A 14,568-nucleotide genomic window follows, 5' to 3' on the forward strand; every position below is an offset into this window, starting at 1 on the left:
CCAGATTTTAGTAGGCCAGTGCCTACTGAATTTGGGTGGCTGCACTTGTAAGAAATATTTTACAATTTGCATAGATTTAGCTTTGTCTTCCATTTTCTTTAAAACCTCTTCTGCCTTATTACCAAACAGAGTGTCATGCTTCAAGGGGGCATCCGACAATTTAGCTTTAACATGATCAAGCAGATTTTGCTCCTTGAGCCAGGCATGCCTTCTAATCACAGATCCAGCAACTGCGGCCCTGCAAGAGGGCCTCGAAGAAATCAAAACCACATTGCAAAGTATGCTTTCCAACCTGTTCTGCTGAATGTAATAATTCCTGTAACTCTATTTTCCACACCATCAGAAATCAACATCATTTTCTGTTTCAATAGGCCCATAACATGCTGTTGATATTTAAACATATGAAACTGCCAGTTTAAGGCTCTGATTGCCAAGGTAGCAGACATATAAACCTTCTTTCCCCATCTATCCAGCGCCCTGGAATCTCTATCAGAGGGGGTAGGATTTTTGGCTGTAGATGCCTTAACACCCTTGGGACCCTGTGAAATAGTCTCGGGGTCAGCAGCAGGATTTTTGAATAGAAATTTGTGGGAGTCAGGAAACCTGTAATATCTGTCTGGCTTACTAGGAGCCAGAGGTAGGGAATCAGGAGCCATGCTTGAATCCGAAAACACACCATCAACAATGTCTAATACAGGTGGTACAGCCAAAGGCCTATTCTGAGGAAGAAGGAAATCCCTAAGCCTCTTTTTTGATTCAGAGAAGTCCTGACTCTCCCAGTGATAATGTTCCCTTAAAGTATGCAAAGTTTCTCCAAAAGAGTAATCCTCAGGAGGAGATGCAGATGGAATGGATTCCTCTGCATCAGAATCCTCATAGGGTGGAATGGAAAATTCCTGATCAGAAGAGGAATCAGAAGAAATGGAAACCTGATCTGAAGATTTATAATCAGTGCCTTGCCTAGGCCTCTTAGCGGAGGGGGGGGGGTTGGGAACCCCTGATCAGGGTAATTAAATCCTCAGCCATTTTGATCATCTGTTTTTTTAGGCATAGGAGCCTGAGCACGTGGCTCATGCGTCGTTTTTTTAGACATAGAAGATGCTTTTGACCTTGTTTTTGAGGGTGGCGTTGGTCTTATATAAAAATGTTGAGACCTGAAAACACCCTCAGAAGCCAGTGCCTGCTCAGCAGCTCCGGACCCATCCAAGGGAGAGACATCCGCGGGTTCAATACTCTGAGAATCTCACGGCTTACTGGACTCCGAATGGGTCTCAGTAGAGGCCTGTGACTCAAAAGTAGCTTGCATCAGGGGCTGCGAATGCACCTCACTGAGTACCGGTGAACCGGCGACTGGCTTAGGAGAAGCTTCGTTGTCGGTTTTGGACCTCGATGGTCTGTCTCTGTCCTTTTCTTTGCATTTTTTGTGAACTCCGGTAGTCGGATTGCTAACCAACGACATTTCAGGATAATTAAATCTTGATCCAAAATATTTAAAAGCAAAACTATACCGATGCTTAACAGTGTGTTGGTTAAATCTAGCACAAAACCGACAGGCAAGGCACATTATTATCTGGGCCTAGGCAAGGAATACAGTATAAATGAAAATCCTTATGAGGTATTTGCTTCCCACAAGTAATGCAATTATTAACTTTTACTGACATCGGTAAGGAGCAAGAAAAAGTTTCCCCAATGGGGTACTTAGCTTTAGTTTGAAGACTTCGGTTCTTAAACTCGAGTGCAGAAATTTCAGGAGTCGGCCAACTGGCACTTGCGAACTGCTTCTGCTTCGGGCACCGCGCGGCAAGAAAGACTGAATAAAATGGCGTTGGCTGCATGTTTTATACCCCTGACATCATGGAAGAGGCGACGCAGGACACAAGACTTTGTTATTCAGGCCGACTGAGGGCAACCTGCCAGCAGATTACCCAAATGTAATGACTGCAGCAGTGAAACACGAAGAACATCCAGCAGATCCAGCTTCATACATGCTCATTTCAATATTAAACTATGGCGGTCTACAATGGCTAAAAGAATGGCAAAAGTGATGCCAAAACTGATAGATACAGATCAATGTGGTTTTGTGGAGGGGAGGGAAACATCTGACAACATTAACAAAACACTGATGATTCATAGGGAAACAGAATGTAAGAAAATATGTTGTTGGTGGGTCTTGATGCGGAGAAAGGTTAGACAGAGTAAGCTGGGACTTTATGAGCAAGGCAATGAAAGCATTTGCATTCTCTGATAAAATTACAAGGTTGATTAGGAGGATATATGAGGGATTGGAGGTGAAAATTAAGGCGGGTGGGGTCCTCTCTGATAATTTCTCCTTGAGCAGAGGAACCAGGCAGAGGTGTCCTTTTCCCTTTTGTTAGTTGCATTATATTTAGAACCACTGGCAAAGAAAATAAGGGACTCAGATATTCAGGGATATAACTGGTATAGCAGCCAAGAAAAGCTAGCTCTATTTGCAGATGCTATTATTTTATACCCAACGAAACCAGGAAAGGACATTACAGTGTTACGGAACATTTTGAGACCATTTCAAATCTTTTGGGATACAAAATTAATGAAGCTAAAACAAAAGCAATAGCAATTAATTACGTACCCACAGACGAAGTGGTCAGCAATATCCATATTTATGGGGACATGATAAAATAAAGTACTTAGGAGTATAGATTAAAAATGGTTCCAGTGTGGCAGGTAAGAACATATTGTAACAGACTAAACAAAAGAAAATACAAAATCTGTGAAACTGGAAGTTCTGCGATATGGATAGCAAGATACAAGCAATTAAATGTTTTTATTTCCTTTAGACTTATACACAAGCCAGGCATATTTTTATCAACCAGAGGAGAAGTTGTGGATGGCAATTAATAAATAGCTGAAGGATTTTATCTGGGAGCGGAAGACAGCAAGAGTGAAGTGGGATAAGATGATTCTTCCAATAGAACAAGGTGAATTGGGATTACCTGATTTGAAGGGGCATTTCAGAGCTACACAGTTAATGCTCCTATACATTGCATAAGCAGAAACCTATAATTTAAAGTGGAAGGGGATGGTGATGAAACAGGGGGAAAGCTCAAGAAACAACTCGACTGGGATTTTGGATGCACACCTTTAAAGAAGAATAACAATAACCATACAGAATATTATATTCATAAAGCAGCAGAACGTATTCTAAGAACTAAAACCAACACAGGAATGGAGAAAGGTGATTTTCCCAATAGGGAGGACTGCAATTAGGGATACAGACAACAGGCAAAAGGGGACAAGAATTAATTGGAGAAAACAACAAAGGAACCAAGATATTGGCAGCCAGTAACTAGAGAGGGAAAGGTAATAGAATGGGAATACACAAAGAATTTATTTGGCCTGCAGGATAGAGACTGCCTTCTCCATCAAGTACTGATATCAGAGTATAGGCAAACAGAAAGAAATAGGGGGGTCCTAAATGAAAGATCAGCACTGGTAGAGTTTTTAGTAGAATCTAGAACAGAAGCTGCAGTTAAAAAAGGAATAATTAGTACAGCATATAAAATATTGCCTGATAACTATAAGAATTAACCAGAGGAAGTTAGAAAGGATTGGGAGGACAGACTGGATAAGCAATTCACAATGACAATGGGGAGATACATGTATATATCCCAAATATGCAACAAAATGTAGAAGATTTAGGATTTTTGCTTGGAAATGCTTACATACATATTTTTATACCCTAAGTAGACTCCAGAAGATTTTTCCTCAGGTAGACAGCAAATGTTGGAGGTGGGATAGGGAAGAAAGAGGTAATTGAGAACATATTTTCTAAAAGTGTATGAGATGGCAGACTTTAGAGATTATCTGCAGAGTACTCTGTCAGAGATGCTGGGTGAGCAAATTGGTGCAACTATGGAAATGATTTTTGAGCTATAATACAGAATCAGAATTTCCTAGACATAGTCTAATTATGGTGGTTGCCAAAAAAAATTACTAGAAAATGGAAAATGGAAATCAAAGTCTAAACCAACTATCTAGAAGTAGTGAATATAGTAACAGAGATAAAACAAATGGAATTGGGATATTTAGAAAACATTAGGAGCAAATTACATAGGAAAAAATGGGAATTGTGGGAACAATGCATACAGGGGAGCACTAAGATTTAAAGGAAAGGAGGAATTGAATGAGCTATGTAATGTTTGACAATGACTGGGTAGACTATAAGTGATATATAATGTTTGCAACTAGAATTATGTAAACATGGTTTGTGATGTAAAATGCTTGCAGCTAAGATTGTGTCGACATGGTTTGTTTTCATTTATACAAATGCATGACTGCCTATGTCATAAGTGATAATTTAATAAAAATTTTTTTTTTAACAAACATATTACTACAATATTACAATAAAATGGACTACTACAAGCTTGAAAGCAACCAAAGCAGTATGGAATTAGTGCTCACAGGTACAGAACTTGTACTCTGAACCCCCAAATTACACTAGCAATATTCAACCTTGCCCATTCTTTTCACTCATTGAAAGAGTGTTTTAATAGACAGAAATCTTTATAATTACCACAAACATCCACTTCCTCTCCACATTATACAGTTTGTTGCAATACAGTGCAATAATTAAAAGGAAGTTATGTACTCACCATAACGTTCCATGTGAGTTGTTCCATCTCACCTTCATTCATCACTGATGGGTTTGGAGCTGATCCTCGGCTCCAACATGGCCGACTAGCAAAGCTCAAAGTTCTCCAGTAGCTCGAGACCCCACCCTTTATCCCACAATGCACTGCTGGAATTACCTCAGATCTTGTTTGCTGCGTACCATATAATAGTACAATAATTATTCTACCTAGGAATGAATACACAATAAAAAACCAGGATGAAGACACCCTCCAGGTCAACTGTCAGCCAGGTGGCTGCTGCACAGATGTTATCCAAAGGCAATTTGGCTTGAAAGGCTGACGAGGTAGAAACTGCTCTGGTTGAATGAGCCTTTACCTTACTAGATAATGGCATTTTATGACAGGCATATGTATAGGTGATGCAATCCGACAGCCACTTAGACAGGGTTGTTTTAGCAACTGGTTTACCTTTCCTGGTCTCAGAAAAGGACACAAAGAGCTGATCTGATTTCCTAATGTCTTTGGTTCTGTCCAAATAAAATCTAAGTTGTCTATGAACATAGAGTTTATGTAACATATATTCCAATTTGTTGGTATGATTAGGGAAGAAAACGGGCAACTCAATGACTTGATTAATGTTAACCTCAGAACATACTTTAAGCAGAAAGGATGGATTAGTTCTGACAGACAATCTGTCAGTATGGAAGACCATGTAAAGGGGGCGTGATGGAAAGGGCTTGGAGCTGACACTCTAAGGGCTGAAGTAATGGCTACTAGGAAGATAGATTTCCATGACAAGAATTTTAGTTCACAAGATGATGTAGGCTCAAAAGGAGAAAGAATGATATAAGATAACATAAAATTAAAATTCCAGGGGGAATAAGGTGTCTTCACTGGAGGCCTTATGCGAAAGGAACCTTTTAGAAAAGCCTTAGACAATTGGTGAGCCATAATATTCAAACCACAAATTCCTAGATGGAAATTAGATACAGCAGCTAATTGTACTCGTACCGTAGCTGCCGCTGCTCCTTTGTTGAAAATTTATGCCAAGAATTGTAAGATAGAAGACAATGGCACTTGATAAGGGTCAATGCTGTGGGAAGAAGCCTAAATGGAAAAATCTCTTCCACTTACTACGATACAATTTTCTGGTGGAAGGTTTGTGGGAAGCCAACAAACTCTGACTAGTGTCATGGGAAAGATGATAGAGCCTAGCTATGCGGGGAATTGGAGCAGCTAAGCGGTTAGCATCAGTGTCTGCAATGACGGGTGAAGATCCCCTGATGGATGTGTCGACAAGTCTGGAACTAGGTCCAGGATCCATGGATCTTCCAGAATATGATGATAAAGAAACAGGAACCAAATCTGCCAAGGCCAATGAGGGGCTATGAGGATGATTGTCCATCTCAGTGACTTTGCTTTCTGTAAGAATTTGGATATCAGAGGAATTGGTGGAAATGCATAGAGGAGACCCGGGGCCCAATCGTGGATAAGAGCATCCCTCGAGGAGTGACCTGGCGTGGGAATTAGGGCAAAATATCTTCTGCATTTGTTGATGATGTGACTGGCGAAGAGGTTGCAGGAAGGCTGGCCTCATTTGAGGAAGATCCTCTCCGCAATCTCTTGTTTGAGGGACTATTCGTGGGGCAACAAGATTGCTCTGCTCAGTTTGTCCGCTATTATGTTGGATTTGCCCGGGATGTGCATTGCCAACAGAAAGCGCTGGGATGACAGTGCCCACTGCCATACTCTGAGGGCTTCTCGGCAAAGGGTATAAGACTTGGTCCCGCTTTGTGTGTTCAGATACCAGACCACTGACATGTTGTCTGTCTGCATTGCAATTGTCCCTAGAGGAACAGAGTACTGAAAGTATTGCAATGCTAGAAGTACTGCTCTCATCTCCAGGACACTGATATGCAGATGTGATTCTTGATCTGTCCATGTGCCTTGGGCAGTCTTTCCCTGAAATAGCCCCCCCCCCCACCCTATCAGGGAAGCGTCTGTGGTCACAGTGGCAACTGGAGGGGGAAGCATTAAAGGACGTCCTACTGTGACATGAAGAGACGTCAACCACCACTGAAGATCCTTCTTGCAGGAATTTATCAGGATCATGTGACTCATTGGATGTTCTTGGTAAGACCATTGCATGAATAGAAGCCATTGAAGGATTGTCATATGCATCCTTGTTAAGGGGATTGCTAGAATAGCTGCCACCATCAATCCTAGAACTTTCAAGACCTCTGCTGCTGGTACTCTGTTCTTTGATATTAGGGACTTGATGTGTTGACGAAGAATAGAGATGCTTTCTGGCGGAAGGCGAAGAGTGGTGGTTGACATGTCTAGTTCTGTCTCTATAAACACGATATGCTGCGATGGCAACAAGGCAGACTTTTCGAAGTTGACTGTAATGCCTAGCTGATCGCAGTGTGTCAGAGTAGCTTGAAGTTGATGCCTGGTGGTGGTGGAGGTAAGGAGCCAATCATCTAGATACGGAAACACCTGGAATCCTAGACGCCCCAGGTGAGCCGTGACTACTGCCATGCACTTGGTGAACACTCTGGGGGCTGTAGTGAGACCAAAGGGCATATCTCGGAATTGATAATGATTGGCTCTCAGCCGGAAACGCAGGTGATCTCTGGATGGTCTGGCCATCTTTATGTGGTAGTACGCATCTTTGAGATCGATCGAGCACATCCAATTGTCCTTCCCCAACAAGGGGAGTATGGACTGTAGCGTGACCATTCGGAACTTCTCTTTTCTCACAAATTGGTTGAGTCTGCTGAGATCCAAAATGGGTCTCCAGTCCCCTGTTTTCTTTGGAACCAAAAAGAACCTTGAGTAAGTTCCGAATCCTGTCTGGTCTGCTGGGACTGGCTGGATGACTCTTTTTTTTCTAGCAATTGGCGTACCTCTATTGCTGCTTGTCCCATGTGATTGGGTGGAACGTCCGGGATTTTTTGACGGGAAGAGGCTGGGTGGAGAATGGTATGAAATACCCTCTGGAAATTATACTTCGTACCAAACTGTCATTTGTTATATTTAGCCAGGCTTTGGGGTACAAAGATAAGCGATCCCAGACTGCCTCCAGAGTAGGACAGGTGGACCTCCCTTCAGGAATGCTGGTAGGATTGACCAGACAAGTGATCTCCATCACCCTAGTGTTGCGGACCCCCCCTGCCGCGAGGGCGGCGCCTTCCATTGAAACCCCGTCCTCTGCCTCTGGAGGGGGGCTCTCCACGTGTGTCTTGAAAGGCTCCTTGGGCTTTCCAGAACCACATCTTTCCTCCCCTCTGACCTTTGTGAAAGGGTCGAATGGGGGTGGAAAAATGGACTCCGACGACAGACAGTGTCTTTCCTTCTTGCTCACACCTGGTTAAAGTCTCCTTCACCTATGGCCCAAACAAGGATGAACAGTCAAGTGGGGTATTATTAAAGGAAAACTTGAAGGGTTCCACGAAGGAACAGAGTCTCATCCAGGCATGCCTACGGAGAGCGATTCCTGTACCTGCGGTTCTGCTCGAACCATCAGCTGCATATGATATGAGACGCATGGATGAGTTGACTATCGAATTGAGGGTAGAGAGCTGAGTGGCAATCTTATCGGATACACTCAAAGCTACAACACCCTGAAGAGTATCTCCCAACTCCTTAAGGAGATCTCTCTGCAGTCTGGCAAAATGTGTCAAGTAGTTCAGTGATCTGAGTGAGAAAGTTGCTGAACTTAACATGCGTTTCTCATATCTATCCATGATCCTAGATTCTCTATTAGGAGGATGGATAGACGAGGAAGTCTCAGATATTTCCTTTTTGGTGGCTGCCGCCACCAGCATGGCTTCAACAGGGACTCCCTTGGTCAAAAAGGACTTATCCACAGGGGCTGAAATAAACTTATTAGGCCTCCAAGGAACAGGTTCCATAGATTCTGGAGACTCCCACGCCCTACGAGAGACCAGATCCATAAGCTCATCGTAGGGCAGAGATACCCAAGATGTGGAAGGTTGAGACCCAAATGCCTTCAGGAGAACCGAATTGTCCTCAGTAGGGCTCTTAGACTGCCAATCACCCCTCTGCCTAAGGATTTCAAGAATATTTGCAAAGGAGATGTCCTCAGAAGGGGGATCTGGGGGACCCTTCTGATTAGTCCAGGTCGGTGTCTGATGTGATAGACTCCTGGGGGGGGGGAGTCCAAATGCCTCCTCTTGCATAATCTCTTCCTGGGAATCACTTCAGGGGGAACGTCTGGAGAGGTCTCAGAAGAGCAGGGAGCGCCCTGTGGGGCTACCTGAGGCTCTGGGTCTCTATGCTTGTGAGGACCAGAGGAAACAGAAACAGACACAGGCACTTTAGAGGAAGAAGAGGCCAGACCTTGACATAATGAAGTCTTGGGAGACAACACTCGCCTCATGGCATCGAAAGCACCTTGGCTCTGATGAGAAAGAGTCGATGGCTCCGATGGAGCCACGATCTTCTCCCGCACCGAAGCCATGGGCTCCGAGCCTGAGGCAGGAGCCGAGCTCACCTGAGCCGAGGCCCTGAGAGGAAGAGTCGGCACTGACAAGTCGGTGCGGCTATCCTCCCTGGACCCGACCGGAGAGTGTCGGCTCCTAGAGTCCCTGGTCAGCCCCAAGAACATCTGAGCAGATGGAGCCGACGGCACTGGAGCAGGTGTCAGCTCCAAGGGATTTATGATCAACACGTCAGCCTCCTCCGGATCCGAATGTCTGATATGGCTCGGAGGAGCAGACAATTCAAGGGTAGTGGTCTTCGGCTCAGACGGTTGTGTCTGACCAGACAGCAATTTAACTAGGCCTGGTGCCTTCAAGAGTTTCTGAACCAGCCGGTCCATATCCAGATCAGATAAGCTGACAGAGGTCATGGAAGAGTGGACAGATGGAGCCAATTGGAGCAACATGGAAGGAAGTTTTTTGGTAACTGGTTCCAAGGCCTTGTCCTGGTTCCGAAAAGAGCAGACTGTCAGCTCCGAGGGCAGTGGAGCCAAAGTCACCACAATTTCTGACCTCTTTCCTTTCTTGGATCTAGAATCAGTGGAAGACTTAGAAGATTTGGATGATTTACTGGCTCCATCCTGGTCAGACAATGCCTCAGAAAAGGGGTGCTTAATGATACCCCTATCAATCAATTTCCTCTTCCTTTCAGCTAACACTCTTGTGGAAAAGGAATGACATATGCTGCAAGACTCTTACAGAATGTACCTTGCCCAAGCAGTAATCACACTGCACATGGGCATCTGTGACTGACATTTTCTGTCCGCAGTCTGGGCACTTTTTAAACCCAGACTTTGGATGCTTGTCCTTATCTTCAGACATTACACAACTCAAGCACACTAATTAACTAAGAGCTGTTTTAAACTAAGTAACTCACACAAACATACATACAGCCCAAAAAGGGGCGCTAACAACTAATAACTACAAACAGCAACTAGAGATCCAAAACGACAATCCTAAAGGGGATCACTGACTAATTACTAATCCTAAGGCCAAAGGCAAGACAGAATACTGAGGAAAGGGGTAAAAACACAGAAAAAAGTACTATTAACTAACTAGTATATCTGCTACTATGAATAGAACAAAGTATATAAAAAAGTGAAAATTTAACTTGCTGAAAGTTGAAAAACTCCCAGTAAAGTATCGAGCCAAGCTGTAAACCAAGAGATCCATGCTGCGACAAACTAAATCTGAGATAATTCCAGCAGTGCATTATGGGATAAGGGGTGGGGTCTCGAACTACTGGAGAACTTTGAGCTTGCTAGTCGGCCGTGTTGGAGCCGAGGATCGGCTCCGAACCCATCAGTGATGAATGAACGGTGAGATTGAACAACTTCACATTCTACTTTTCTCATCACCTACCTGTCCTATCAAGTCACTGTCAATGAAAATATCATAATTGCATGTTTAGAAGCAATCCCTAATGAAAAGACGTGATCCAATGTGAATAACACAGCTTGTCTGAGTAGCAAGTATACAAGGCAGAATACACTCTAGATGGAATGTCAGTAAAATGCGGATTTTGGATTGAAGTCACTAAATAATGGCAGATAGAGTTTCTCATTTCAATGTTTCACCTTTGGTAATGAAAAATCAGTTACTCTCGACAGTTTTCTAAATATGTAAGACCAATATATAAAATCTGTCCCTGATTTTGGAACTTTGTCCCCTATTATTTTTTAGCTCTGTCTCTGATAGTTGAAAACTAAGTCCTAAAACAGTATTTGTACACAAGTTGCTCACTAAATTTAATGATATTCTTGTAAATACATAAAAGAAATTGTAAAACAGTACATTAATCTTTCCAAACAATTTCCAGACCCTCAACTTAAACCAGTTATTTCTTCTACAGCTATTACAGCACAGTCTTGGTTAATAGGGTGTGTTGAAAGGATGGAAGTAGTAAAGTTAAAAGAGTAACAATTAATTTCTTTCCACAATTATGATTTTTATGCAGGCTGTCATTGGATGAAAAAGGCCGTTTAAAAAAAAAAAAAATTAAATGCACCCCAGAGCATGAAGAGCTCTCATGCCTATGCCTTCTCGACCCTAGACCCCTAGCTTAATGCAGTTATTTCCTCCTTGCATTTTTAAAAGGATGCTAGGAGATCTTTTAAATGTTCACTATATGAGAAAGGTCACTATTAACCACGTAAGTTCAGTATACTTCACAGTGTCTGCTGGGTGACAGTAGTGAAAATCTGAGCTTGATTCAGGGCTACCTCTCACCATTTAAAAAAAAATGTAACTCATAGTTAGAATCATTTAAGGGCCTTAACCATATATTGCGGCAAGCATTCTAAGCTTCATTTACAATATCATGCTTTGAACTAGCTCAGTTACTTAAAAGACCTGCCTAGTAATATTATGAAATTAAATGACCAGCTGACTTGTCTTATCAGGTAAAGGTTTATTTACCAGTTGCTCTGTGTTATCTTCGAGCTGTTTCTCGGGGTGTTCCATTGCTGTTGTGAGTAATGTAATCACCTTGTGACTGCAAGACATCAAGCACAAAAGTTCAGCTTTTAGCATTTTGAACCAGTCACAGTTTAACGTTTTTTGTAATGTTACAATCCTTTATGTGATTACTGATTTAGTAAATTAATTCCTTTTAAAGTTATTAAACAACAAGAAATAATAAAATCAAGTCATTTTCCAGTATAAAGTCTGAACAGAGGCACTAAGCAAATACATTATGTCAGACATATTACATAAATGTACAAAGTGAATTGAGAAGCTTAAATTATTACATTATCCAAACTGCAGCTGTGGAATTAAAACCTAGTTCTATAAGTTTGCAGCTTAGTGTTTTGAGATAAGTGTCTTCTGAAAGTCAGGATTTAAAGGGCACAATTTAATATCTCCTCAACAATGATTTGAGACTGTTCAAGAAAAATTTTCTAGCTGAAGTATTATTAGACTGTATAAACATAAAATTACTTATACACACACACACACATATATATATATATATATATATATATACATACATACACACACACACACACACACACACACACACACACACACACACACACACACACACACACACACACAGTTGATTTAGACCTTAAAAGTTCCACAAATGTGCATACTGTAAACTACTGCTCCACTAACTAGCTGCAGAAATAAGCAGACACAGGATGCAATTGGAATCCTGATAACTGGAAAACTGACCTGAGCAAACAATTACTAAATATCAAAATAATATATCAGTTTCTCATAAGTTCTAGTGATATAAAAAAATACTGTATGTCAGTTAGAAGGAAAACAATAAATATAACATGTAGCTAGTATTATTTTATTTATTTATTTTTACATTTGTTAACCGGGAAAATCCAGCTGGACCAGGTCCATTTTCAGTGGAGGCCGGGAGAGAAAAGCTCCACAATTAAGAAGACATTTATACAATTAGAGATATACATACAAAACAGGTAATAGTGCAAAATGTATTTACAAGTAGAGTTATTCTTTACTTTGTTAACTATAGTTAAACTTGCAGTGTAGGACTAAGATACAGTTTTGAGTAATATTTACAAGGGTTCAGTGAAAGGGTTTAGACAGATATATTCAAAGTTTGGTTCCCAGTAGTTACCAGGTTTTGTAGGACAAAAGTTACAGTTTGAGATAGTTTTACAAAGGTAGTAAGAACTGCTTACAGATTTAGTAAGTATGTATAGAAGGGAGCAGAAAGAACAATATGATATATGATAAGAGTCAGTATTTCAATGTGCATAGATATAGTGTGATGATTAGACTGGAGTAGATTGATAGAAGAAATGTATAGGGATTGTCATGTGATACATGGGCAAATCCAAGTTGTCCTGAGATGAGATTTGAGTGATTTTTTTGAAGTTTGTATTTGTTGTTGTGGAGGTTATATTGGTGGGGAGATTGTTCCATTTTTTAGCTATGATGTTGGAATAAAGGGCTTTTCCTGCAGTGTTGTTAGCAGTAGTAACATGAGGAGGGGTTTATTGGAAGAGCATAGAGGGAGGGGTTTATTGGAAGAGCATAGAGGGCAACTGGAAGAGTGGGATTAGATTAGATGACTGAGGGCTGGAGTTTTGTCTGGGTGGTTTCTGATGTTAAAGATGTAGGTGAGTTGTTGGTAAGATAGTAAGTTAGGAAATTCAAGCCAATGAATTTCTTTTAGTACTTTAAATATAGCACAACAACCTATATCCTCCAAACAGCCCAAAACAGATCCACGGACTCGAACAAAGAAGATATTCCAAAGCGTAATCAAAAACACTGTTTTAATAAATAAAAGATCACAGGATAAAATTCAATCACAGAACTCAGTTACAGAAGGTTAAGCGCTTTCATCTGGCATGCTCCAGACTTCATCAGAACCAACACACTCATTAATTAATCCATATTTATATCACTTTTGGCGCCAAAAATCAATTATGTTAAAAATTAAAAAATGCATTTAAAAAAATATATATATATTGGACAATACTAACATATATACCTTCAATAACCTATATACATAAAAAACAATATGCAATAATATAATCAAATACCTAATAAAAATCATAAACTGTCACAATTAATATATAGACCCAATGCTTAAGCAATATATACTGCTACTATTCCCAAAAGGGCCTGAAGGTGTTCATTAATATAGACAGAAGTATCCCTATTCATTTAATAGCAAAAAAGGTTTTAAACTTATACTATCATTAATTCCAGGGGGGTCATGGCATCTAAACTTATCTGCCATTTACTTTCTACCCAAGATAAGTAGACTTTCCAATTCCCTCCTCTATCAGTCATCTCTACCTGGTCAATAATGGCAAAACTAAAAGTATGTTCATTACCCATATCAATAGTGTGTTTGCTTAAAGCATTTTTGGTGTCACCTTTCTTAATCCTATACATATGTTCATATATACGTGTTCTAAACTTCCTTTCAGTTTTGCCTATATAATAGGCCGGACATTTGGAACAAGTAGCTATATACACAATACGCTGTGTGTTGCAATTCCCATTTCTACAATGTATGATAGATTTAATTACATTATTTAGCTTGATTTTTAAACTATCATTGATAAACTTACATTGTTTGCACTTTCCACATTTGGTAGTGCCCTTGTTCTTCACAGTATGTACCCCTATCTTTCCTTGCTCCAAAATTCTCTTCAAGTTGTTACCAGTTTTATAAACAGTAATGGGATACATTCCTACTATATGTCCTATAGTGCTCGAACACAAAATTAAATCCCACTGCTTCCGGAGAATCTCTTTAACCAAGTTGGTGTAAGGGTTGAACATAATTACACAAACCTTACTACCTGTATCAACCTCGTATCTTGGGGTATCCGTACGTGTTACTCCCAAAAGGGGTACATATTTCAGTCCCCATTGTGCCTGAACATAACTAGTCACACCATCAAGCATACCTAAAGGGTAGCCTCTGTCCTGAAATAATTTATACACTATTTCTA

The 14,568-nt window shown here is 40.9% G+C and overlaps 1 protein-coding gene across 1 annotated transcript in view; it reads right to left on the minus strand.

Annotated features, from left to right (window-relative positions):
* Positions 1-14,568, minus strand: part of PSTK (phosphoseryl-tRNA kinase) — a 184,508-nt gene that overhangs the window by 68,231 nt on the left and 101,709 nt on the right. The window contains exon 4 of the mRNA XM_044056032.1: positions 11,534-11,609. Within this exon, the coding sequence (XP_043911967.1) occupies positions 11,534-11,609 (76 nt within the window). The remainder of the gene's footprint in view (positions 1-11,533; positions 11,610-14,568) is intronic.

The sequence above is a fragment of the Protopterus annectens genome, chromosome 14.part0, assembly GCF_019279795.1.
Source record: "Protopterus annectens isolate FY-2018-M chromosome 14.part0, PAN1.0, whole genome shotgun sequence".
In the NCBI taxonomy this organism is placed as follows: Eukaryota; Metazoa; Chordata; order Ceratodontiformes; family Protopteridae; genus Protopterus; species Protopterus annectens.